Source organism: Symsagittifera roscoffensis, chromosome 7 (genome assembly GCF_963678635.1).
Source record: "Symsagittifera roscoffensis chromosome 7, txSymRosc1.1, whole genome shotgun sequence".
NCBI lineage: Eukaryota > Metazoa > Xenacoelomorpha > Acoela > Convolutidae > Symsagittifera > Symsagittifera roscoffensis.
The window spans coordinates 17,683,534-17,711,213 of NC_087068.1; the positions used below are offsets into that span (position 1 = coordinate 17,683,534).

Genomic DNA, 27,680 nt, shown 5'->3' on the forward strand with positions numbered 1-27,680 from the left:
GCACCACTTTCGATTGAGTAGACATCAAGACTGGCTTTCTGGTGTAGCCGTTCGCTACCATTGCGTAGTTCAGGTCTTTGAGGCCTGCTCGCTTAAAGCGTACGTGGTCAACCACTCTGAAAATTTGACGAACAAATTAAAAATCACCATTGTACATTTCAGATAACAGCAAGCATTTAATATAAGATCCATACAGACAAATTAATCTCTTCGGAAGCTCATTTAAAATTAATCAGTCGATTGATTTTCCATTTTCTAACAAATCCTCTTAGTCTCGAAGCCTGTAACTTCCCAATTTAAATCCAGACATACAATGCTGCGTCTCAAGCGAAACCTACTTTAACACTCAGAGGAGAAATTCGATCGATTTGGTGAAAAACAGCAAGTGTAAATAAATTGCGGTCTATGCTTTTCTCTTTTTAGCGCACATTCAATAATTAATGCCACATGGTAGCAAAGCAAGTCAACGACACCAACTCAAATCCATCTCTCCAATATTATATTTGCACATTTGTCAAGCAAGGAATAAAGATCACAACAAATCTACTGCTAAATCCTCCTGTAAACCATCTTCTGGTGACAAGCATTACCGTTTGATTCAAATATTCATTTTCATCAAAGAAATCATCGGAGACAATTCAGTTGCTTTGTTTATCATTTTGGAAACTTATAATAGTTTTTCTGGTTTTTTGAGTTGCTATACAAATAAGTGCTGCATGTTTTTAGTTTAGCCGTTACATTCCAAAAAAGGAGCAGTAGATCTACTTAAACGGTTACAATAAAATCAATTAGCATCGTCTTGTGTGCTGGGTTGAAACACCTCTGCCAAGAACGCTTTGCACATGCTGGAAGCAGTCGAGTCCTGCAACTCGCGGCAGAAGCTCTGGACTTGTGCGGACAAGAGGACATTGTCCAGTCTAGGGGGTGGGGTGGGTAGCTTGAACATCTTGTCCAAATCCTCCTGCGGCAAGGGAGGCTCACCTCTCTTCTCTCGAAGCAGATTCTAAAAAGAAAGCATGAGCAACAGAAGAACTTATCTAACAGACAGTTGGGAAAGAGTCAATACACCCAACACGCGGACAAAATATCACTTTAAATTCAAAATATCACTTTTTTAAATTGTAATAGGAAAAAATGTTTGACCTCATTTTAACAAATGAACTATATTTGAACTCAAAGAGAACTCAAAAGTCAAACTGCAAAAGATCAAAATGAGCACAGAGGGGAAGCGGATTTTTGCAACACTTGCTATGCAAAAAACACATTGAGCTACAAAATAATGAATGAAAAAAAAAGACAGAAGTAAAAAAAAATCTGAAAAATTATGTTGGAATAAATTATTCGAAACAATAACTTGACAAAAGTAAAAAAACTAAAGCTATAAAAACTTCATTTTGTCTCTGATGAAGTTCATAAACAGCCCTTAAAAATGGAAGGCATTTAACAAGCGGCAAAAAGGAGACAAACTTTGGGTCAAAACCTGTTGAGCCGAAAACAAAACTTTTGTCATAAAAAACATAAAATTTATAAGTTCTTACAACCCACTCAAACTGAAACACATAATCCCAAACGGATACACTTTACCCTCGCAATTACACAAACTAAGTTGACTAAGTCGATAAAACATAAACTTGAACTGTTCGAATATTTAAAACGAAAAAAAAATGAAAAAAAAAAACTCGAAATCAGTTATGGTAAATTAACATATTTGTGAAGTTTCAGTTGTAGAAAAAAAATGTTCAGATTGGAACCAAACCCATGTTTTAAAAGTAAACTAATAAAAAACCGTTACAAGTACAAAAAAATGGCGTTTAACAAAAACGGAACTTGAACCGACAAAAACTAGAACGAAAACCACAAACCCTAAAAAAATAGAGAACATTCTTATAAAAAAAGATAATTACTAGCTGAAACGGGCTTGAACTAACTGCTAATTAAGTGATTGCCCTTTTATTTGAACTTTCAAGAAATTGAGCATGTCAGAAGAGCCTCGAGAAGTGTGGACAAAGTTGTTCACGGGATACCAGATTGCAATACATCACGTTTGTAAAAACCATCACGATCTATTTAAGTGTCTTTACTGCAGTCATTAACACTTAGCCATGTATCGAAGAATGTCTCAATATGAAACTTAATATCTTGTTGAACACTGAAAACAAAAAACGCAACTTATAATTTTGTTGTTTCAAAACATGCATATTCAATCACAGAAACTTTTTCCAAAATCATTTTATTATATCACATCTTAATAAAATTTGTACATTTACAGGAAATTTTAAATATTCACATTTTTTGATGAAATCAGATCAGCCCATTTGAAACACAAAACATAGCCAATAGACAGTTGGATAAGAGTCAAGGAACGCAAGTAAACAAAAAAAAACAGAATTGTTTTTTTTATTCTCTGCTTTCGAATTATGAAGTAAAAACGATATGGTCTTAACGCTCTTGAAATTTCTAGAACAAATCATGCTGACACTTTTTTGATAGAGTTAACCCAATTTATGAAAACTGAATCAGTATGTAACACTTTATTTCGCTGGGAAATCTGATGATTCTGAAATTCCTTTTTTCGCAGTTAGAAGCCATTTTTCCGTGACCTTTACATTTTCGCTGTTCGATAGTGGATTTTGCCTTCCTTTCAACAAAAGAAATTAAATGAACTGAGAAAAATCAAAAGTCAAACCGCTAAAAATTAAATATGAGCCTGAACAAATTTTAATACTTTTCCTAAAAAAAACTAAGAAAATCAATCGCGATTTATATAAGAGACAAAACTACGTTCATCGTCTCTTAACAAGGCGTGCTTAGCTTAAAAAAAGCAAAAACTGAAAAGCTGACAATTTTGACTTAGGAAAAAACATAAGAAAATTTCTTTACCGCAGGCTAAGGTGAATCTGACATTTTCTCGAGGGACATATGCTAAAAAAACGGATATTTTAGCCACTTTTTGAACCAGTTCGACCAAGTACATTTTTTTCTGATCTCATCTGAACCGCACAAACAGACCCAATGTCAACAAACATTTATGTACGGCCATCGATATATTTTTGAACATGCCGTATCAAAAAAATGATCCGAAATTCCGTTTTTTGAACTTTCGACCACTTAACCAGAAAATAACATTTCGTTGGCGTGGGCTCTTTCAAAAAAAGTACATAATAACACCACTAACTGACTCTGATCGCCGCAATCTGATTTAACTTTTGTTTTGAAAACATATTAGTCCTTGTTTATCAACTCGTGAAGCTGAAATTTACCCTTTCCTATACCAAAAAAAAACATCCGACACAGAGGCGAAATTGAACTACGCATACACAAGCAAAAACATGACCGAGAACACTACTGGGAAAACTGAATGAGTAAAACTTTAAGTCTATAAATTTTCTTAAGTGACGCACGCCAATTATGAGTCTACATAATTGCTAAATGACGCAAGTCAATTATGACGCATTGCAGTACCAGTCAATTTGAAAAAAAAAATGTACCAACTAACACGCCTCAATTTAGAGAGCGGACGCATTTTAATTAGAATACGAAAACTTTCATTAAAAACATCCGACCCTGCCCATGTTCGAACCCTCTTTTTTGTTGCGGTTCTCCTTCCCTACCTCTACGCTACAGATCCATGATACCTTAAAGCTTAAGTACAATTTGCAATAAAATAGTCTGTGTTAATATCCTTAGCATTGACTGTACTGGTTGTATAGCTGGTTATTGATCAAAATGAACACATTTGTCGCAACAATATGTGTTGAGAACTTGAGAAAACTGGATCAAAAGGTAAAGTTTTTATTCCGCTGGAAATCTAAAAATTAAATTGCACTTTCGAAATTAGAAATTGCTCACGTTTTTTCGCGGCCTTTCCACGTTCGTATTTGGAGAGTTCTATTTATGTAAATTCCAGCAGATGAATTTCAATTGAACACAAAAAAGGCATATATACAAAAGTGCACTCATAAATGCATTTATATGTATGAATGCACATCTTTTTAAGAAATCACCAAGACCTATAAAAGAGTCACTACGTTCATTACTCTTAACAAATTAGAAAAATGAACATAGCCAACAGACAGTTGGAAGAATGTCAATGAACTCAAGAAAACTACAACGATAAAACACTAAAACTTCATAAAAAAACTTTTATGATTGACACTGTTTTCATAAAACTAACTAAGAAAATCAATCGCGATTTATATAAGAGACAAAACTACGTTCATCGTCTCTTAACAAGGCGTGCTTAGCTTAAAAAAGGCAAAAACTGAAAAGCTGACAATTTTGACTTAGGAAAAAACATAAGAAAATTTCTTTACCGCAGGCTAAGGTGAATCTGACATTTTCTCGAGGGACATATGCTAAAAAAACGGATATTTTAGCCACTTTTTGAACCAGTTCGACCAAGTACATTTTTTTTCTGATCTCATCTGAACCGCACAAACAGACCCAATGTCAACAAACATTTATGTACGGCCATCGATATATTTTTGAACATGCCGTATCAAAAAAATGATCCGAAATTCCGTTTTTTGAACTTTCGACCACTTAACCAGAAAATAACATTTCGTTGGCGTGGGCTCTTTCAAAAAAAGTACATAATAACACCACTAACTGACTCTGATCGCCGCAATCTGATTTAACTTTTGTTTTGAAAACATATTAGTCCTTGTTTATCAACTCGTGAAGCTGAAATTTACCCTTTCCTATACCAAAAAAAAACATCCGACACAGAGGCGAAATTGAACTACGCATACACAAGCAAAAACATGACCGAGAACACTACTGGGAAAACTGAATGAGTAAAACTTTTAGTCTATAAATTTTCTTAAGTGACGCACGCCAATTATGAGTCTACATAATTGCTAAATGACGCAAGTCAATTATGACGCATTGCAGTACCAGTCAATTTGAAAAAAAAATTGTACCAACTAACACGCCTCAATTTAGAGAGCGGACGCATTTTAATTAGAATACGAAAACGTTCATTAAAAACATCCGACCCTGCCCATGTTCGAACCCTCTTTTTTGTTGCGGTTCTCCTTCCCTACCTCTACGCTACAGATCCATGATACCTTAAAGCTTAAGTACAATTTGCAATAAAATAGTCTGTGTTAATATCCTTAGCATTGACTGTACTGGTTGTATAGCTGGTTATTGATCAAAATGAACACATTTGTCGCAACAATATGTGTTGAGAACTTGAGAAAACTGGATCAAAAGGTAAAGTTTTTATTCCGCTGGAAATCTAAAAATTAAATTGCACTTTCGAAATTAGAAATTGCTCACGTTTTTTCGCGGCCTTTCCACGTTCGTATTTGGAGAGTTCTATTTATGTAAATTCCAGCAGATGAATTTCAATTGAACACAAAAAAGGCATATATACAAAAGTGCACTCATAAATGCATTTATATGTATGAATGCACATCTTTTTAAGAATTCACCAAGACCTATAAAAGAGTCACTACGTTCATTACTCTTAACAAATTAGAAAAATGAACATAGCCAACAGACAGTTGGAAGAATGTCAATGAACTCAAGAAAACTACAACGATAAAACACTAAAACTTCATAAAAAAACTTTTATGATTGACACTGTTTTCATAAAACTAACTAAGAAAAGAAAAGTCGGTCACTGGGTAATTTTTTGTTCATTGCGCTGAGAGCTCTGAAATTTGAAAACATTCACGATTTTTTGCGCAATTTCGGAATTGGAGAACGTAATTTTCCCTCCCTTTAGCAAATCATCTAGAATTGAACTTGAAAAGATATCAAAATCCAAAACACAAAAGTTGAAGCACGAACAACTTTTTCTGAAAAACAAAAACCACAACCTAAATAAATGCCTTAATTTTTTAATTGGCACTCAGAAAAAAATTCTAAATATTTTGTATATTTTTCAAACTTTTAGCATAAAAAATAAGGGTTATTAAACTCTGCGCTACTTGCACAGCGACGGTTCTGTCTACACTAGATTGAAAGCTTGCCTCTTCAACTTTCATCGGAAAGCGAACTTCACTTTTAGCAAACATTTTTTTATAGCGAGAATTCGTCAAATAATCTACTGGCAGAAAAAGTTCATCCCGTCTATCCAAACAGACTAAGTGGTATACTAATTGAAAAAAAAAAGATTTAAAAACGAATTTGAGAAAATGCTTAGCTCTAAGTTTCTTTGATAAATAAAAATTTTGTGTTCTCTTGACTTGTCTTGATAAATTAACCAAATCATTTACCCTAACACTTTACTAGCAGAGCGTCTGCAAAAAAGATACTCACTTTAGACATATTAAATCAAAACCAAAGCAAATTAACCACAATTCACCAAATTCTGATGCAGAAGAAACACTTGAAATCGTTTGCATTTACATATCAATTTAAATTTGACACACAAACAATTCAATTGATTTGTCGATCAAAATTCAATTTAGACTCCAATAAAACCATTTGAATGCATATCGATCACCATAAAAACTGAATGATTAACCTCTTGTTCCTTCTTGTACTGATGTTGTTGTCTGAGCTGCTGTTGTTTTATGAGTCCCTTGTAGTAGTTGGCGTGTTTGCTAGACTCGGCCGACATCCGGTCCACATGTTCCGACAACAGTCTCAGATTCTTCTCCAAGCCAAACCTTAACAAGATGAATGAAAGAGATCGAATTGAAAGAGCATAAAAACCGTTAATACCAATAAGCATGATTTAGCAAAGCTGTATTTCAATGACACGTTAACGGAATTAAGTTTATTAGAGCTTCAAGCCCTCAATTGCCCGTCGTGAAACTGGAAACAAGAGAATTAAAAGGAGGCTACCGATTGAACAATTTATTTCCCTCACAGGTAAATGGTTCAGAAAAGGTACAAAAATGCAGTTTTTGAGCACTTTCTGGATGGTTCTGACCAAAGAAAATTTCAAGACATTTGCGCCAAAAATGCAATTCGAAAACGATTGCAAACAGACAGCAATTAAATGCCAAGAGACGTGTTAGTGTCAAGTATTCCGGAAAGATCTTTAAATTTCCAGAACATTCCATGACCCGAAAATTGAAATCCGGAAACTTTTTTCGACTTTTAAATTTATCCTCCGCCTGTAAATTTTTGAAAGCAAACTTTCGGTTCACAATGTCAAATTGTTTCAAAAATTGATTTGACACGCGGACTAATTCGGCCATGACAAATAAATTTGGGCTTCATAATTAACCTTGTAAAACCCCTCATTACAACAGAAAAATTATGCTTATGTGAGGTGGGGGAAAAGGAAAAAAAGGGAAATCTGAGAATTGAAATTCATTGTTGAAATTAGATTTTCATTCATATCTCTTCGCTCCATCGAACTTAAGTTATTCAAGTGTGGAATTTTCCTTCTTTGAGCATATGAATTTGAAATGAACTTAAGAAATCAAAAACTTCATGAAAAAATTAGAAACCAACACACATTACATAATTCACTACGTTCTTAAACGCATAAAAAAGCTGTTATCCATTTTCATTACGATATAAAATTGGCAAACATTTGTTCGTGGTAATTTGCATGAATGAAAATGGGTTACAAGTCGTTCACACTGACAGGTTTTATGATTTACAAAAGCGTAAGTCATTGTAAAATGCGTTTGAAAAAAAAACAATTTTCAAACACAGAACCAAGTGGTGCTTCGCACCATTTGCGATACAGCAGAAAACAAGCATGATAAACTAACTGATAAGACACGGGACGAAAAAAAGATCTACTAAACTCATTTCTATGTCTGAGTTTGTCTTGAAAACATCATTCTAAGATTGCGTTTTTTAGCTTTCAATTTTTGAAATCTGTTCTTTAAAAGGATGCAACAATGAACTACAAGAAAATTGGGGTGCAATCCAGGCGGCAGATACCTACTTTTTTCAACCAAAGGTAATCGTCAAGACGTAATTAGCCACTTTGCTGGATGTAGTTTCGCTTCTGGAAAGCAAACAGCTAATCGCGAGCATAAAAATCGCATGCGTAATGATTTCATGCAGCCGAATGAACAAAGTAAAACCTGAAAAAATTTAAATATTTTTAGATAACACTTTATTCAAAAACCAGATTTCCGCATTAAATGTTAACTCAATTACCACCACAATTGAGATAATGGCATTCGGTAGGGAAGAAGAAAGATGATCCTTCAAAAAAATCGGTGGTTAGAAAAACTAAACCGACAAAATTAACTGAGACAAAGCTACAGCTCCGCAAACACAAGCAAGAAAGCTGCAAAATGTTCGGGAGCTTCAAAGAGCAGAAAAACACAAATTTTGCCTCTAATATTTTGGAATTGAATAAACTAACGGCAACTACACTAAAATTTCAAAAGATTCGCAAAATATAGAGAGTTGGAAATTTCTGAAAACGAGATTTTTTTATTTTTTAAATTGTATGAAACAAACAACTTGTTTCGCTTTAAATGATGATTTAAGAAAGAATCAACCGTGTTAATTCATTACAAATCAAATGTCAAAGCACATGTTATTATAGTGGTAATGCAGTTTCCTGAATAAAATATGCCACCAAAAAAAAACTTTTTTATTTGCGACTAAAGATGGAAAAAAGTTGCATCGTACTATCAAACTACTATAAAGTTAGTACCTAGTTGCAATAAACTTGCTAATTGCATGAGTCAAAACTGAAAAGGGGCAAACATAAGGGTCAGTCCGTCCCAAGTATTTGGTTAAGTTGGTGTGTTGTCAATCCTTTCCGTTGTTAAGGATTTGAAAGCTCATGTAACCTTGCTTTAGCGGGAAGTGCCGACATGAAAGTCAAAACTCAAAAAAATTTGGCGCAGATTCCGTCAAAATCATTTAATCAGTAATTTTTTTTTGACAGGAAGGCTGCTCATAGTTGGATTTCAATCCTCATATTCTCTCCTCTTCTTATTCGAATTTCTTTGATATATACATTCGTTAAAAGTATTTGTTGATTTTGTTAGGACCATTATATTTTTATTCGGCGAGATAAATAATTTCTTTCTTTCCAAATGGATGTCGAGAAAAAACTAATGAACAAGGGGTTGATTTGGTGATCGCGGATGCTCCTTCATAAACCCACATCTGTTTAAGGGTATTCATTAAAAATTCATATCAAAAACTTGAAACTTTTGTTTTCAGTTGTCTGACGATCTCAATCGAACTTATCTTAGACAAATGCTGTCAGCGATTTTGCTCTTTTTCTAAAAATAGCCCTTCGCTTGAATTTGACACATGATTTCATTTTGGACTTGCTTTCAGAAGCGGTTTCTTTTAGTGTTATTTGTGGCGTCATGAATTAAGAATCTCATTTCAATTCAAAACAGATTCTATATTCCATGCTACAATAGCATGCGAGAGCTCCGCGGGAAATCTAGTCAAATAAAATAAAGGCAGAGAAATTCCTCAGTTTCATTTACCGTTAAATAAGAGAAGTAACAGTGTATTTTACGTGGTAATTCAGGAAACGAACGTCAGATCGATAGACAACCCAAGTAGTGATTAGAAAATCCTGTTTCCCTTGAGCTAGCTGGAATAAAACCCTATGCTTAGTCTAACGAGACCAAGGCATCAGGTACTATATAATAAGGGAGGAGAAGAGTTCCGCTATCATAAAAGCTGAGAAAAGATTTTAAAGCAATTACTTGCGCATGAAAAGACTTCGTTCACTTGCGTATGAAAAGACTTCGCTCAGTAGCATAAACTTGGGATGAATTTACATATCTTATCATTTAGCGTAGCTGTCGCATGTCTGAGAATTTTCCACCCCTCAAGGCTGAACAATTCAATAGGAGGAGTAAAGAACCTTCGGGCAGGTAGATCCCAACGGGACAATGTATCGTTATCACAAATGGTTAGGCAAAGATATGCTAATGAAGCCATTCATGAGATTTCTAATATCACTGTGTATCACGAGTGACAATACCTCGAGGTACTAAAGTATTTGAAAAGGAATTTGATCGAAACCTTGGCCTCGCTTGTTTGAAAACCATGAACCTTGCCGGCGGACTGTGTTAATGACGCAAGAAAAGTGTGCTTCAAAACTGGCGAAATAAAAAACACCATGAAAAATCTAACAGAGGCCAAGCGGAGCTTCAGTCTACTTCCGCAACACACATGACAAAAGCTGTTAGAATTTAACTGAAACATTTCAGATGCCGTTACCTATCAATTCTAGACAAGTGAAAAAGTTCTGATGAACGAAATAAGGGCAACGGAAGATTCCATCCATCCACATCAGCACTGCAAACACTAACAAAAAACATATATATATTTTTTATTGCACATAGCGGAACAAAAAAAATCTTATCGGTTACAAAAATTTTTATCAGCTTGAAAAATCGGATACAAAAAATCAAAATAAAAGTTGAGTGATCGCATGTGTAAACCCTTTGCGTTTCGCCTCAAAAAACACAAGAAGTAAGGACAATAAGAAAAACGCATGGAATTTGCTCAATCAATGAATTACACGTATACGAACTGCTGAAATTACTATCTAAAATAACGAGACGAGAACATGAAAATGACAAAAGGAACAACGGCATTTCAAAAAAAAATTAGACAAATCACTCGATACCACTAGAAGAATAAAATCATGAACAAAAAAATTAACACGAAATAACAAAAAATTAATATCTGTGGGAATACGGACACTATATAACTCTCTAATTAATTTCAACATGAATACCATTAACGAAAATTTAATTGAGCCTAAACAGTCTAAAGACAACCTTATGCATAAAATCAGACCTACATGTTTAATTCATTGCGACTACCTCAACAAATTGTTTTGGTAAAAAAAACTATTGAGATAGTAATTGACATAAAGCAAATAACATAAAATATAATTTTCAACTCTAAAAACTGTTTTGCTTCTTTTCTTTGCTCGTATATATTTCTGAAAAACAAATTAATAAGATGCAAGATAAGTGAACAGTAAATTTCGAAATTTCAGCTTTTTTAAATCTAGTATATTTTGTTTCTGGATAAATATTACTTAGACTAAACAATCAGGTCCATATAAGATAGTACTTAATAGAAAGTTCTCAGCGGCTCTTCAGCAAGTTGAATTACCTTCTGCGCTTGCGCAAGTTGGTGCTCTTTCAAAGATAAGTTTTCTGGAGTGTTGTATTATTGCACTACTTGAAACAAATTTTTTATAAACAGATTTACAATACCTATGTGCAACCAGCCTAGCGCCCAATTAGTCTGAACAGCAGATACTCAGACAAGTTTTCTCGGCACAAAGATTTTCTTTACAGAGATGTTCACATATATTTCAATGATGCTCGATTATTGAATTATGTGCTATTAAATTTTAAATAAATTGAGTTGAACGAGTGAACCAATGGTTCAAATGAAGAATCAATTCGAAATCCTTCAAAACGCATTTAAGCCTGATTGCGCCAAAATAGTAAGGCAAGTCAGTCCATAAAAATTTACTAACAACAGTAACGCTGAAAATGATAACTATATTTCAACGACTTGCCTCCAAAATGGAATGGTCAAAATAGCTTCCAGCCCATCATAAAAACAATGATCTTCGAGCTGAGCATATAGCAGTAGGATGGACTATGGCTGAAGCCATCCACGACGTCGCAACTTATTCAAGCCATCAATCAACAGTGAACCTGATAAAGACACGGGACTTTACTCTTAAATTTTTTTGTTTGAAAACAGATGTAATCGAGAATGAAAAACGCCCCTGAGATAAGATATCTTCGGGCAAAAAAGCATTCCATAGAAATACATGACAAACCACATGTCAAAATCAGATAGCCGCCGTCAAATTAGACTTTTGCAAAAAACCAGATGCAAACAGCTAACGAGGATAGCCGGTTGCTGTATAAGCAGCACAGAATGAAAATAGCTCAGATTTTTCAATATTCTGAACAAAAAGAAGCAATTGCCCAGCCAATACACCAGACAACAGTTATCAATAAAATGTTTTTAAAGCAGAAACAACGATAGCCGGTTGCTGAACGAGTAACAGAGATTGTTCCCAACAAATATTTTTCTTCAAAGCATCTTCTTTTTTAGTGCGTAGTGATTCGATAACTATAAAAACAACTAGAAAATTAGCGAATTAGACATACTCGACAATAATTGTCTTCAAAGAATGAATGACAATCAAAAAACGAAAAAACAATGACAATTTTTTTTCTAATTTTTTGCACAATAAATTTTTATAGTTTTTAGAAAACCTTTCGTGCCAAGGAAACACTGGAATAAAATCCCATATTTATTTCTCCTTATTGAAAAATTTCCCAGCCAATACAATTTTTTTGTTTGAAAACAGATGTAATCGAGAATGAAAAACGCCCCTGAGATAAGATATCTTCGGGCAAAAAAGCATTCCATAGAAATACATGACAAACCACATGTCAAAATCAGATAGCCGCCGTCAAATTAGACTTTTGCAAAAAACCAGATGCAAACAGCTAACGAGGATAGCCGGTTGCTGTATAAGCAGCACAGAATGAAAATAGCACAGATTTTTCAATACTCTGAACAAAAAGAAGCAATTGCCCAGCCAATACACCAGACAACAGTTATCAATAAAATGTTTTTAAAGCAGAAACAACGATAGCCGGTTGCTGAACGAGTAACAGAGATTGTTCCCAACAAATATTTTTCTTCAAAGCATCTTCTTTTTTAGTGCGTAGTGATTCGATAACTATAAAAACAACTAGAAAATTAGCGAATTAGACATACTCGACAATAATTGTCTTCAAAGAATGAATGACAATCAAAAAACGAAAAAACAATGACAATTTTTTTTCTAATTTTTTGCACAATAAATTTTTATAGTTTTTAGAAAACCTTTCGTGCCAAGGAAACACTGGAATAAAATCCCATATTTATTTCTCCTTATTGAAAAATTTCCCAGCCAATACAATTTTTTTGTTTGAAAACAGATGTAATCGAGAATGAAAAACGCCCCTGAGATAAGATATCTTCGGGCAAAAAAGCATTCCATAGAAATACATGACAAACCACATGTCAAAATCAGGTAGCCGCCGTCAAATTAGACTTTTGCAAAAAACCAGATGCAAACAGCTAACGAGGATAGCCGGTTGCTGTATAAGCAGCACAGAATGAAAATAGCACAGATTTTTCAATACTCTGAACAAAAAGAAGCAATTGCCCAGCCAATACACCAGACAACAGTTATCAATAAAATGTTTTTAAAGCAGAAACAACGATAGCCAGTTGCTGAACGAGTAACAGAGATTGTTCCGAACAAATATTTTTTTTCAAAGCATTTTCTTTTTTAGTGCGTAGTGATTCGATAACTATAAAAACAATTAGAAATTTAGCGAATTAGACATACTCGACAATATTTGTCTTCAAAGAATGAACGACAATCAAAAAACGAAAGAACAATGACAATTTTTTTTCTTATTTTTTGCACAATAAATTTTTATAGTTTTTAGAAAACCTTTCGTGCCAAGGAAACACTGGAATTAAATCCCATATTTATTTCTCCTTATTGAAAAATTGCCCAGCCAATACAATTTTTTTGTTTGAAAACAGATGTAATCGAGAATGAAAAACGCCCCTGAGATAAGATATCTTCGGGCAAAAAAGCATTCCATAGAAATACATGACAAACCACATGTCAAAATCAGATAGCCGCCGTCAAATTAGACTTTTGCAAAAAACCAGATGCAAACAGCTAACGAGGATAGCCGGTTGCTGTATAAGCAACACAGAATGAAAATAGCTCAGATTTTTCAATATTCCGAACAAAAAGAAGCAATTGCCCAGCCAATACACCAGACAACAGTTATCAATAAAATGTTTTTAAAGCAGAAACAACGATAGCCGGTTGCTGAACGAGTAACAGAGATTGTTCCGAACAAATATTTTTTTCAAAGCATTTTCTTTTTTAGTGCGTAGTGATTCGATAACTATAAAAACAATTAGAAATTTAGCGAATTAGCCATACTCGACAATATTTGTCTTCAAAGAATGAACGACAATCAAAAAACGAAAGAACAATGACAATTTTTTTTCTAATTTTTTGCACAATAAATTTTTATAGTTTTTAGAAAACCTTTCGTGCCAAGGAAACACTGGAATTAAATCCCATATTTATTTCTCCTTATTGAAAAATTGCCCAGCCAATACAATTTTTTTGTTTGAAAACAGATGTAATCGAGAATGAAAAACGCCCCTGAGATAAGATATCTTCGGGCAAAAAAGCATTCCATAGAAATACATGACAAACCACATGTCAAAATCAGATAGCCGCCGTCAAATTAGACTTTTGCAAAAAACCAGATGCAAACAGCTAACGAGGATAGCCGGTTGCTGTATAAGCAGCACAGAATGAAAATAGCTCAGATTTTTCAATATTCTGAACAAAAAGAAGCAATTGCCCAGCCAATACACCAGACAACAGTTATCAATAAAATGTTTTTAAAGCAGAAACAACGATAGCCGGTTGCTGAACGAGTAACAGAGATTGTTCCGAACAAATATTTTTTTCAAAGCATTTTCTTTTTTAGTGCGTAGTGATTCGATAACTATAAAAACAATTAGAAATTTAGCGAATTAGCCATACTCGACAATATTTGTCTTCAAAGAATGAACGACAATCAAAAAACGAAAGAACAATGACAATTTTTTTTCTAATTTTTTGCACAATAAATTTTTATAGTTTTTAGAAAACCTTTCGTGCCAAGGAAACACTGGAATTAAATCCCATATTTATTTCTCCTTATTGAAAAATTGCCCAGCCAATACAATTTTTTTGTTTGAAAACAGATGTAATCGAGAATGAAAAACGCCCCTGAGATAAGATATCTTCGGGCAAAAAAGCATTCCATAGAAATACATGACAAACCACATGTCAAAATCAGATAGCCGCCGTCAAATTAGACTTTTGCAAAAAACCAGATGCAAACAGCTAACGAGGATAGCCGGTTGCTGTATAAGCAGCACAGAATGAAAATAGCTCAGATTTTTCAATATTCTGAACAAAAAGAAGCAATTGCCCAGCCAATACACCAGACAACAGTTATCAATAAAATGTTTTTAAAGCAGAAACAACGATAGCCGGTTGCTGAACGAGTAACAGAGATTGTTCCGAACAAATATTTTTTTTCAAAGCATTTTCTTTTTTAGTGCGTAGTGATTCGATAACTATAAAAACAATTAGAAACTTAGCGAATTAGACATACTCGACAATATTTGTCTTCAAAGAATGAACGACAATCAAAAAACGAAAGAACAATGACAATTTTTTTTCTAATTTTTTGCACAATAAATTTTTATAGTTTTTAGAAAACCTTTCGTGCCAAGGAAACACTGGAATTAAATCCCATATTTATTTCTCCTTTTGAAAAATTAGGTTTTTAAGCGTAAAAACGTAAATAAAAGAAAAATTCATAAAACGATCGTTACTCGATCGCTTTACTCCTCAAATTTAAACCAAAACTCAAAAAAGTTGAAATTTTTTAAGGTCACACGAATCAAATGGCTTTGTTATAATACATCACTTGAACCAGTCAGATAATTACTTGTGTTAACTGATTTTGCGTGAAAAATTTAGAAGAAGAAAAAAAAGGAAAAAACTAAAAAACACCCGAATACAAAGTTCCTCCTCAATTTCAATGATCGGAACAATAATATCCTCAAACAGACGGATAATACTTGAACATCACTTAAGCCAACTTCAGCCAGCAATATTTGCCGCTTCCAAGTTATTTCTTAAGATACGATTAAGCGCGATTTCGAAGTAATCTCACTCTAACCGGTTTACTCGTGACTTTTAACCGACTAACATAAATGAATTTTGTAGAAATCATAGGCTCAAAAATCAGGACAATTTTTATTGCAATGGTAATAGAAGTCAAAAACCTTCAAAACAAAAGAAGCATTTGGGCTCAAGTCCATCCATTTTCTGATAACCAATATATGAAAACGAATAAAAAAAAACATTTTGGTCAAAAAATGCAGATAAGATAATTCCTAAATGTACTCATAACTTTTCATTGAATCTTGCAACCAAACAATCTCCATATCCATATCCAATAAGAACAATCAGGGATAAAGGCCCTATCCACTATAGTATAAGATCAAATGAAAACAAAAAAAGATAAACCAAATTTCAACACAGAGGCGAAGTTGTACTTCGCATACACAAGCAAAAAAAATGACCGAGAACGCTACTGGGAAAACTGAATGAGTAAACTTGGAGTCTACAAAATTTTTCAAGTGACGCAAGCAATTTATTAGTCTACATAACTGCTAAGTGACGCAAGCCAATTATGACGCATTAGCAGTACCAGTCAGTTTGAAAAAAAAATGTACCAACTAACACGCCTCAATTTAGAGAGCGGACGCATTTTAACTAGAATACGAAAAAGTTCATTAAAAACATCCGACCTTGCCCCGATTCGAACCCTCTTATTTTGTTGCGGGTCTCCTTCCCTACCTCTACGCTACAGATTTGTAATATAATAGCATGTCTTAATATCCTTCGCATTGGCTGTACTTAATGGCTGGATCAAAATGAACACTTTCAAAATCAACTTATTTTGTCGCAACAATTGCATCGCAACAATATTTGCGACTTAGCTTGGAAAAAGGAGAATTCATAAAATAACATAAGCTATGCTTGTGTAAACACATAAATGCGAAAATTACAATCAATTGCCACAAAAAGAATTTGCAGAAAATCTGAAACAACTATGAAAGTCTATGAAAATAACGCAATTACATCAAGATTACACCTGAATTGATTTCAAAAAAAATGCTTAGACCTAAGACACACCAACCTAATTGAAACTAAAACTAGTTTCACGCTTTTTAGAACAACAAAAAAATCAGAAACCATGCATCCGAAAAAAACTGAAAATTTATTTGCGGAAAAAATTTTAGCAGAAAAATCCGAAAAAAAAACCGAAAAATTTATTTGCGAAACAAAATTTTAGCAGAAAAATCCAAAAAAGTTTTATTTCTAAGAGAAAGTTTTGGCGCGTATAAAAACGAGAAAACCATGAACTATATTTACCCTCATGAGTATAAAGAAAAAAGTATCAAAAAATCTACCTAAAGTTAACAGAAATAATTACCCGGCAAGTAAGCCGACAAAACGTGGGTCGAAATTAATCAAGCCAACAAAAAATTAACTTACATCTTGAAATCTTTTTCAGCTGTAATGCAATTATCACTTTAGTCAGAACTAAGAATAGCAAATGATGTCAAAGAGCATCAGTCCAACTTACGAAATCAGCTCAATGTTTGCTTCAAGAAAAACTAGAGTTGTTGCCATTCATAGGCTCAAAAATCATAGGCTCAAAAATCAGGACAATTTTTATTGCAATGGTAATAGAAGTCAAAAACCTTCAAAACAAAAGAAGCATTTGGGCTCAAGTCCATCCATTTTCTGATAACCAATATATGAAAACGAATAAAAAAAAACATTTTGGTCAAAAAATGCAGATAAGATAATTCCTAAATGTACTCATAACTTTTCATTGAATCTTGCAACCAAACAATCTCCATATCCATATCCAATAAGAACAATCAGGGATAAAGGCCCTATCCACTATAGTATAAGATCAAATGAAAACAAAAAAAGATAAACCAAATTTCAACACAGAGGCGAAGTTGTACTTCGCATACACAAGCAAAAAAAATGACCGAGAACGCTACTGGGAAAACTGAATGAGTAAACTTGGAGTCTACAAAATTTTTCAAGTGACGCAAGCAATTTATTAGTCTACATAACTGCTAAGTGACGCAAGCCAATTATGACGCATTAGCAGTACCAGTCAGTTTGAAAAAAAAATGTACCAACTAACACGCCTCAATTTAGAGAGCGGACGCATTTTAACTAGAATACGAAAAAGTTCATTAAAAACATCCGACCTTGCCCCGATTCGAACCCTCTTATTTTGTTGCGGGTCTCCTTCCCTACCTCTACGCTACAGATTTGTAATATAATAGCATGTCTTAATATCCTTCGCATTGGCTGTACTTAATGGCTGGATCAAAATGAACACTTTCAAAATCAACTTATTTTGTCGCAACAATTGCATCGCAACAATATTTGCGACTTAGCTTGGAAAAAGGAGAATTCATAAAATAACATAAGCTATGCTTGTGTAAACACATAATTGCGAAAATTACAAACAATTGCCACAAAAAGAATTTGCAGAAAATCTGAAACAACTATGAAAGTCTATGAAAATAACGCAATTACATCAAGATTACACCTGAATTGATTTCAAAAAAAATGCTTAGACCTAAGACACACCAACCTAATTGAAACTAAAACTAGTTTCACGCTTTTTTAGAACAACAAAAAAATCAGAAACCATGCATCCGAAAAAAACTGAAAATTTATTTGCGGAAAAAATTTTAGCAGAAAAATCCGAAAAATTTATTTGCGAAACAAAATTTTAGCAGAAAAATCCAAAAAAGTTTTATTTCTAAGAGAAAGTTTTGGCGCGTATAAAAACCAGAAAACCATGAACTATATTTACCCTCATGAGTATAAAGAAAAAAGTATCAAAAAATCTACCTAAAGTTAACAGAAATAATTACCCGGCAAGTAAGCCGACAAAACGTGGGTCGAAATTAATCAAGCCAACAAAAAATTAACTTACATCTTGAAATCTTTTTCAGCTGTAATGCAATTATCACTTTAGTCAGAACTAAGAATGGCAAATGATGTCAAAGAGCATCAGTCCAACTTACGAAATCAGCTCAATGTTTGCTTCAAGAAAAACTAGAGTTGTTGCCATTAACAGTCTACGCTCATATAAGAGCCCTTCACTTTGAGATCTGTCTAGATTTGTCATCGCCAATGTTATCGCTCAAAAACCGCTGGCTTAATCGACAAACTGTTAGGAAATTGCATCACGCTTAAGCACCCCTTTGGAGCAGTATGGTAAGACCTAATTAGATCAATCATAGATTCATTTTACGCCGTGTTGCAAAACAGACGCTAACGGAGGACACGGTCAAAAAACAAAATTTTCGAACCCTTATTGAATGCACGATTCATCAAAACAATTTTGCCATCACCTGAAGACATCAGTCCTCGGCCGAATTTCTGGTCTCAAGAGCGCATACCAATGTGCCACTTTTTCAACATTAGTCTTAAAAAATTGGCCGAAAATTTAAATTTGCCCAAGAACGAATGACGATGGACTTGAAACTCTTATAACAGAATCTGCGACATTTTACGTGGGAAAAGTGGCCTCGATTTTAACTAATAATCTGACAATAGTGTATAAATTTTGAATGCAATTGGAAAAGACACTGTCCGCTCTCTCTTACTCACCCACTTCCAAGTTTCAACAAGTTTTCGTTTCTCTGAAGAGGATACTTGTCACCCAATTCGGCCACAAAGCACTGCGTCAGATATGAATTGTGGTATTTAATCGGCATCTCTTCCAACACCTCTTCGTAATTCAGCTTCATTTTTTGCAATCTGTAAAGCCATATGAATGTTTAAGCATTACGCATTGTTGTTTAATAACTTTCTCACATTTCTCAATCACTAGAAATAATCCTAAATCAAGCTGCATATTGTATTATAATATTCTTCCTGTAATAAAAATTTGGTTAAAATATGACTTTCATACACAGAATCACCAAACAGAAAAAATCATTTGAGTCACTCACGTCTCATTTGTGATTTCAGAATCACCGTAGTTCTTGAAGAACTTTGATTTGAGACGATATGCTTTCAGTCCCACGGCACCATTTGTGGTTTTCATGGGATCTAATAACAAACAAAAAAATAGAAACCACGGAATTGCTGAAAAATTCAAGTTTTTTATGTGTTTAAGCCAGAGCATAGACTAATTATCTCAACATTAATAAGTTTTTCTAGATGAAGGCATTTGAAATTTTTGGAAAACCCTTGGAGGTTAGAACGATCCTGAGGTCCAATAGGGTCGTCATGAAACTTAAACTAGCTTCGCTTGCTCAAACCAAAGTACAAACCGTAAATCAGACAAACTGACTCTTCGACGCTTGTCTGATAAACATACATGTCTTCAATTAGCTCTCGGGTTATGAAAAATCCATAAACTGAAGACTGGTAAAATCCAACAGTAAGCTGATCGACATTAATTTTCCTGAGTTTCTTTATCATTTCTCTCTGGTACTCTGAAACATCTGCATCTTCGTCTGCTGGAAACGGAAAGCAATTAGTGATTTCGAGAGTTTCGTTATCCATCAAACCAAGGAGTACGCCTTGAACAGGGGTGGCAGACGTGAGTCCACCAGATTGCTCAAAATGCTTGATGATTTTTAAAGCGACCAATCCATCGATCTGCACAACCCGAAATAATCCAGTAGTGCTCTTTTGCGACGTCACCGATGTTGATGAAACACGGTGAGCCGCTGACATGCTTCTCTGGAATAACAACAAAAATGAATTAGATGGGCCATTCCGCGGATCATTTGACAGCCCCACCCCCCACCGTAGCCCCCCCCCCTTACCGAATGAGTTATTCCCGAGGTAAAAACGACAAAAAGAACAAGAAAGCATACTAATTGTTGCCTATTAATAAGCCATTCCGCCGGATTGGTACAGCGTGACCTTCCCGCACAACACGTGTAACAGTCGCCTACTTCGGTCACATATGAGGTTAAAGAAAAATAGGCCCTATAACCATTGGCTCAAGAGTCAGGGACACTATCTCTTGTGTTTTTCTACCTCGAACGGTCGGAGCCAATTCGGTTCGCTTGCGACATGAGACTAAAAACCCGGCACAGTTACTTTTTGTTAGACAGTGGAACTTAGATCCATTTCAGATGGATCAACCTAAAGCTCGCCTTATCTCAACATAACAACACAACTTTTAGCCTAATTGTTGTGATAAACTTATTAAATAGATTTGTTGTGTTTGATGTTTGTGCCTGTATGTGGAGCGCCCTCTGAGGGATTTTAGAGACAGGTCTGTCAAGTGGCTTTCTGTGGGGAGGTGGGGAACTGCAACTGGCTTGAGAAGTCTGGTGGTGCGCCGCTGGACCTGCTGAGCTCGGGTGAGATTGTTCCTTGTTTTTGATTTTTAACCTTTATGCTGCCTTTTAACCTTTTAATTTAATTTAGTTGTCTTTTTTTTTATTTGCTGATTTGTAAAATTCCCACTAACCGCTTATCATGGGTTAGTTCAGTCCCCTAAAGTCCAGTCAAAATCCTTTTTTTTTTACCTTTATGCTGCGTCAAGATGAGGAAAAACAACAAAGAGTGTACAAGCAAAGATTGCTTAAAACCTTCAGGACTGATAAATTGGATTAGATGTGATTGTTGTTCTAGTTGGTATCATATCAGTTGTGTAAATATCTCTCTTAGCGACTCTAAGAAAACCCAATGGTTTCAGTGTCCTTTATGCGTTGATGTAAAATCTGTTAATAAAGCAACAATAGGTAATGATTTAGTGCTAGACAATTATGTTAATACAGCCATCTCAAATGTCCGAGTACTCAAGAGAGTACCAAAAGACTCGCGTGTTCCCTTGGCGGAAAGTCTGTCGGACAAAATAAATGACATCGTCTACAATGTAGAAGATGTTACAAAATGGCTAATTTTTTTAACGTCGTTCTTGTTTTTTTTGGAGCAACCGAAAAGAAGTGGACGCAAACAGACCACAAGCATGAGCTCTTTGATAAATAAAAAAATTCGAGCAAATGACGTGTCACTTCCAAAACCCCATCCCCAAGTTTCAAGCCCGCCTCTGAGTGACCTCGAGCAGAGAATAAAGTTAATAAGTAGTAAGCTCGATGAAGGAAATGTAAAGGGAGGAATAAGGCTTGCTGCTTCGGATGACAAAATAGCTCCTTTTTCAACTGATAACTATCAAAAATTGTTATCTAAGCACCCGCAGCGAGCCAAATTTGCAGCTCCAAATCCAGAAAAGTTGGATAGTTTTTTCGTAACCGATTTCGACCTATACAAAGCGATAATGTCCTTTCCAAACGGATCAGCAGCAGGTCCTGAAAAAATATTTCCTCAAATTTTTAAAGATCTTGTTAGTAAGTCGAATGGCAGTGCAGGACTTAATTTTCTGAAATCGCTTACTAAGCTGATAAACCTCATTGGAGATGGCAAAATACCGGAACCACTAAGACCTTTCTTTTTTGGCGCAAAGCTTATCGCCCTCATAAAAATAGACGGAGGGTTGAGACCGATTGCCATAGGCAACACGCTGAGACGTATCGCGTCTAAATGCGCTGGAAGCAAGGCCCTCTCCGAGCGACAAAATTTTTTCGGAAACGTACAGGTAGGATGCGGTACCAAACGAGGAGCAGAAATAGCTGCGCACTCGTTTCGAAACCTAATTGAACGCGACGACAATCCAAAATGTACTGTTCTTTTAAAACTAGATTTTAAGAATGCCTTTAACTCTTTAAACAGAGAAACAATGCTGAATCATGTTTTTTCAAATCGCCCCGAATTATATAATTACACCCATTGCGCGTATGCTAAACCTAGTTACCTTTTTTACGGAAGCTCTGTCATAATGTCAGAAGACGGAACTCAGCAAGGTGATCCTGAAGCCCCACCCCTTTTTGCGGAAACAATTCATACACTAGTCAAACAGTTGGAGTCCAAAATTAACATCTGGTACTTAGATGATGGGAACGACGACTATAAGGTAGTACTCCGGGACCTTAAAAACATTCTGAAATCGGAACAAATTTACGGCCTGCGCTTAAACACTGAGAAGTGTGAACTTTGTTTTTTGGGACCGACTACTAGTACACAGTATAATTCAATTTTAACACAATTTCGAAAAATATGCCCCAAAATAAAAATAAAAACAAAAGAAGAACTCCTCATTTTAGGATCTCCAATCGGCGAACTTTGCCGAAAAGAATTGCTCGACGAAAAAATTAGGGAGCTTGAAAAAATCTCGGATGTCATTGACAAACTAGACGCCCATTATGGTTTTTACCTCCTGAAAAATTGCTTTAGCATGCCAAAACTCCTATATTTTTTGCGTACGAGCCCTTGTTTTTTGCAAAATGATTTTTTGGAACGCTACGATAAATTACTAAGAAATTCGTTATGCAAGGTCACTAACGTGAAAATGGATGATAACCAGTTTTTACAAGCAGTTCTCCCGGCAGCCAAAGGTGGCTTGGGCGTTTCTTCCGCTCGTCTACTCGCTTTACCCGCTTTCTTAGCCTCGGCAGTAGGAGCGAAAGATGCCTTGAGCGAAATCTTTGGTTTGGAGCATGTGGATGGAACCTATGATGATGCGCTTAAACGGTGGTTTGACCTTGGAAAAATTGAAATGGCTCCGGAAAATGAAATCCAAAAAAATTGGACGGAGCCAATTTTTGACAGCGAAATTGCAGACTTGATTTTACGACTCGAACCAACGGACGTGAAAAGGTTCAACGCGTTCCAAGATAGATTTGGATCCCAATGGTTGAACGTCATCCCCTGCAAAAATTTAAGGTTGAAACTGTCGAACCAACAACTCAGAATTGCGATAGGACTTCGATTAAGATCAAAAATATGCGAACGGCATAAATGCGTGTGCGGAAAAGACGTTACCGAGGATGGTTGGCATGGTCTTTCTTGCCTCAAAAGTGCAGGGAGATTCTCTAGGCATTCAAACCTGAATGCCCTTATAAAGCAGAGTCTATCATCTACTCACATTCCGTCTGTTTTAGAACCACGACACCTCTACAGGACCGATCAGAAGCGACCAGACGGTTTGACGCTCGTTCCATGGGCTGATGGTAAGCAGCTCTTGTGGGATGTAACGGTAGTAGACTCCTTAGCTCCTTGTAGGATTAATGCCGGGTCTGTTTGTAACCCTGGTACGGCTGCCGCTGAAGCGGAAGAGCGAAAAATTGACAAATATAAAGATCTTGTAAATGATGGATATCTTTTTCAACCGCTAGCTTTTGAAATTCAGGGCGCGGCCGGCCCCAGCACAGAAGTTTTTTTGAGCAAGCTTTGTAAGAACCTAAGCATATGCACTGAGGAACCCAGAGTAGGCAGCTTTTTAAAACAGAGAATCTCCCTGGCAATATAGATTGCGAACGCCGCTTGCGTACTCGGAACAATAAATGACAAAATAACTTTCGACGAAATTTTTTACTTGTAACACTTGTATATTATATTATCTCGTGTCGAGTTGCGTGTTCTTATTGAAGAACCGTAACCCGTATCGATTTTAAATGAAAAGGACTTAAACACTTGACATCTTCTTTTATCATTATCACTTCCATATCTAGAAAATTCCAAGGATTTTGACTGGAATACATGATGAAGGGACTCATGACTGTAACCTCGGTTGCTATGATACTTTTGACCTTATCATAAAACACATTCAAGAAAACTAAATTGAGAACCCACGTGTCGGCACACTCGAGAATTAGAGGAAACTTAATTAGTGAGCAACTTGAGAATTAAGCATAATAACTTAAGAAGTTTGATACTAATAAATTTCAGCAAGGGAAATAAGTTTTGACTCTAGAATCGAAGTTTTGGTCTGAACTATTGGGACACCCCAGTTGTCCACCTTTCCACTGATGGTTCACTCTGGTTCAGCTCGGATGAATACGCTCTTCTTTCGCAATCGTTTCTTCTCCTATTTCAGGATAAGACGGCTCTACTCGCGCTTGATTTATATCTGGAAATTGCGAACAGCAATTTCCCCCTGTTTTATTCAAGTACTTTCCCGCGATTGTAAATTGGTCGTTCTGATCTTCTATTTCTGAGATTTTCAGTTTTCGCGAGAACGTTGAGCATGACAGGCTCAATTAGAATTTTTGAAAAATTAAATTTCCTCCCAAAATCACGTGGTTCGTATTGCTCAAGGTCAAACTTCCAAATATGACCGACTGGCACATACTCCCCGGACTCAAGATCGATGTCCTCATCGCGTGTTGCCGCCTGCCAGTGAGTCCCCAGAATACCGAGTGTTGCTCAAGATACAGTGCCAGTGGTCATTTACAGAAGTTTGCAGCAGAATTAAGTTTATCTACACCCAAAATTTCACCACTATATAAAATTGTCACACTATCGCTAAACAGCAATCAGAATTTTCATTTGCCTGCACCTTAAATATCCGCTTTTGAAGCTTGTGATTAAAATTTCTTTTGTCCTATCCGATCAGGAAATTATCATGCAACATTTTGATTGTAACAGTCGCCTACTTCGGTCACATATGAGGCTTAAGGAAAATAGGCCCTATAAACATTGGCTCAAGAGTCAGGGACACTATCTCTTGTGTTTTTCTACTTCAAAACGGTCGGAGCCAATTCGGTACGCTTGCGACTTCAGACTAGAACCCGTTACAGCAAGGGAAACCTGGTGGTTCCCGAAAAGGGGAGGAATACTTGAAATGTTTACCGGGGTAGCAATGGTTGCCCCGCGATAAAATGTCCCACAGAAGATATCACTTGCTCAAGACATCATCTTCAAAAAATCTCCTGATTGCGGATTCTCAAGCACGCCATCTTGATTTTCCAAATTTCAATATCTTGTCCCTACCTGGGGCCCGAATTGGTGCGGTCCAAAACTTCTTACCCGAGAAAGGCAAATTCAACATCATCGCTCTGCTCATCGGCGGAAACGACGCCTTCAACGGAAAAGACCCCTCCAGTATACCTGCAGGCGACATTGCTGAAGAACTGTCGAAGCTAGCCGAGGAGCTGTGTGAACGAGCCAAAAAAGTTTTCGTCATCGGAATCCCTCATCGTAGTGAGAACCGAGCTCGATCTGCAAAAATAAACGAATTCCTAAGAAAGATAAAAGGAACTTGGAAGTTTAGAGGAGTGAGTGAAAAAATCCACAGCTCATATCATTTGAAAACTGACGAAGTGCACCTCAGTGAAGAAGGTCTGAAGGGCATTAAAAGTATTCTCAAGAATAAAATCTTATACGATAAACATTCGAACATCTGCAATACAGAAGGACATCTGGTATATTACGAGTGTCGTTTCAAGAACTGTAAGTGCCCCTATTAACGTAAGTAGAAATAGTGAACCGCAGGCCTCCCCTTTTCGGGAACCACCAGGTTTGTCTATTTCTTCTTTTTCCCCTGAGTGAGCCACAGGCCTCCCCTTTTCGGGAACCACCAGGTTTAACTGTTTTTCTATCCATAGTACAAGCAAAAATGGGCAAAAACTGCAAAACATGTAAAAGAGGCTTTGCCGGCAACGAGAAAACATACACTTGTGTCGCATGCAACGCTCAAATGCATTTGGAACCAACTTGTGTTGGGTTGTCTCTAGTGGCCATAAATGGAATAAAAGAACTAGGGCCGAATGTCATGTTGCTTTGTAATACTTGTGTGCAAAATAATGAACGAGACAACTTTAAAAGATGCAAAACCCTGGCCAACATAGACGAGAAGCTTTCAAACATTGATGTAACTGAAAGCCTTAAAAGCATGGAAAGAAGACTTACCGATTTAGTAGATCAAAAAATTGGAAATGCAATGAAAACGACATGCGATAAAGTGGAAAAAACTTATAGTGCCGTTGTAGCTGCTGAAACCACCACCCGGATAAATCAAGCTCAAACCACTCAACATGCTGCCAGATCTAACTCTGATCACAACATAAATCAAAGTTTTAGGATACAAGGGGTCAAAGAGGACCCTGAGAAAACAAAAGGAGAAAACCTTGTCCCAACAAATGACGAAGTAAACGAAATACTAGACATAATTGGAGTGAAGCCGAAAATAATAGAACTAAAACGACTGGGAAAATTTGATCGTAATCGAATGAAGCCAAGAACACTGCTGGTAACTGTACCTAGCGAACATGAAGCACGACTAGTACTAGCAAAAAGCCGAGAAAAGCGAGAACAATTGGTCGGAAAAGAGGTCTACCTGCTACCAGCATTGACCAAAGAGAGTGCAATTAAAGAGAACGAAATCCTTAAGAAACGAAGACAACTACTAGATGAAGGCGTTCCTCGCGAAAAGCTGAAAATAAGGAATCTAGAATTGTTCAATGATGGTGTGAAAGTAACTATTGACACTGAAGTTCAGGAACCCCAGCATTGACTAGGATTCCTCAACATTCTGCAACTAAATACTAGAATCCTAATCAACATAGAGAGAAGAACTAAGCTAGCAAATGCAATTGCAGTTGGAAATTTTAATGTCATATGCTTAAGCGAAATTTGGCTTAACGAGAATATTCAATCATCAGAGCTTTTTCTAAGTGAATATAACATCTATAGATCTGATAGAGCTATTGTGAGTGGTAAAAACTGTCACGGAGGCAGCCTAATAGCTGTCAAGAATAGTCTAATTACCGAGGACTTATCCACCAAACATGACATTCCTGATTCATGTGTGCTATGTAGTATAAAACTTCATCAAACTGAAATGATAATTGGCTCATTCTACAATCCGCCAAAAAACAGTAATTACAGATACAAAGTGCATGAATTTGATCAACTGATCAAAGCCATTCCTAAAAACAAACCGCTTCTCTTATGTGGGGATTTAAATTTCCCAGAAACAAACTGGAACACCCTCACCAGTACCGACGAGGAAGAAAACCAAATACTGCAAATTTTTGAAAATGGACTCTTTAGGCAGGCGATAGATTTCCCAACATGTGTGAAGAACATACTAGACGTAGCCTTTTATCGGAATTGCTATACAAGTGCCGAACAAGATTTTAACGTTTCCAAGATTTATGACTGCTCAGATCACAATGCCATAATGTTGTCTATTGAATGCACGGTATCAGAGCCG

The 27,680-nt window shown here is 35.8% G+C and overlaps 1 protein-coding gene across 1 annotated transcript; it reads right to left on the reverse strand.

Moving 5' to 3' along the window:
* Positions 1–367: 367 nt before the first annotated feature.
* LOC134851499 (eukaryotic translation initiation factor 3 subunit H-B-like) lies at positions 368–20,350 on the reverse strand. The gene is made up of 5 exons (XM_063867618.1): positions 19,939–20,350; positions 19,615–19,714; positions 19,271–19,420; positions 6,479–6,623; positions 368–1,003 (listed from the first exon to the last, which is right to left on the reverse strand). Exons 1-5 carry the CDS (start codon positions 20,345–20,347, stop codon positions 785–787), a joined length of 1,023 nt encoding a protein of 340 aa, XP_063723688.1. The 5' UTR covers positions 20,348–20,350; the 3' UTR covers positions 368–784.
* Between the last annotated feature and the right edge of the window lie 7,330 nt (positions 20,351–27,680).

What these genes read in the sequence shown, in the direction of transcription:
- LOC134851499 (XM_063867618.1), bottom strand. Translation starts at nt 20,347, where the DNA reads ATGTCAGCGGCTCACCGTGTTTCATCAACATCGGTGACGTCGCAAAAG. An exon ending in GTCAGTTTGTCTGATTTACG is followed by an intron (nt 19,715 to 19,938) that starts GTTTGTACTTTG and finishes GTTTGTTATTAG; the next exon opens with ATCCCATGAAAACCACAAAT. An exon ending in AGTACAAGAAGGAACAAGAG is followed by an intron (nt 1,004 to 6,478) that starts GTTAATCATTCA and finishes CTTTCTTTTTAG; the next exon opens with AATCTGCTTCGAGAGAAGAG.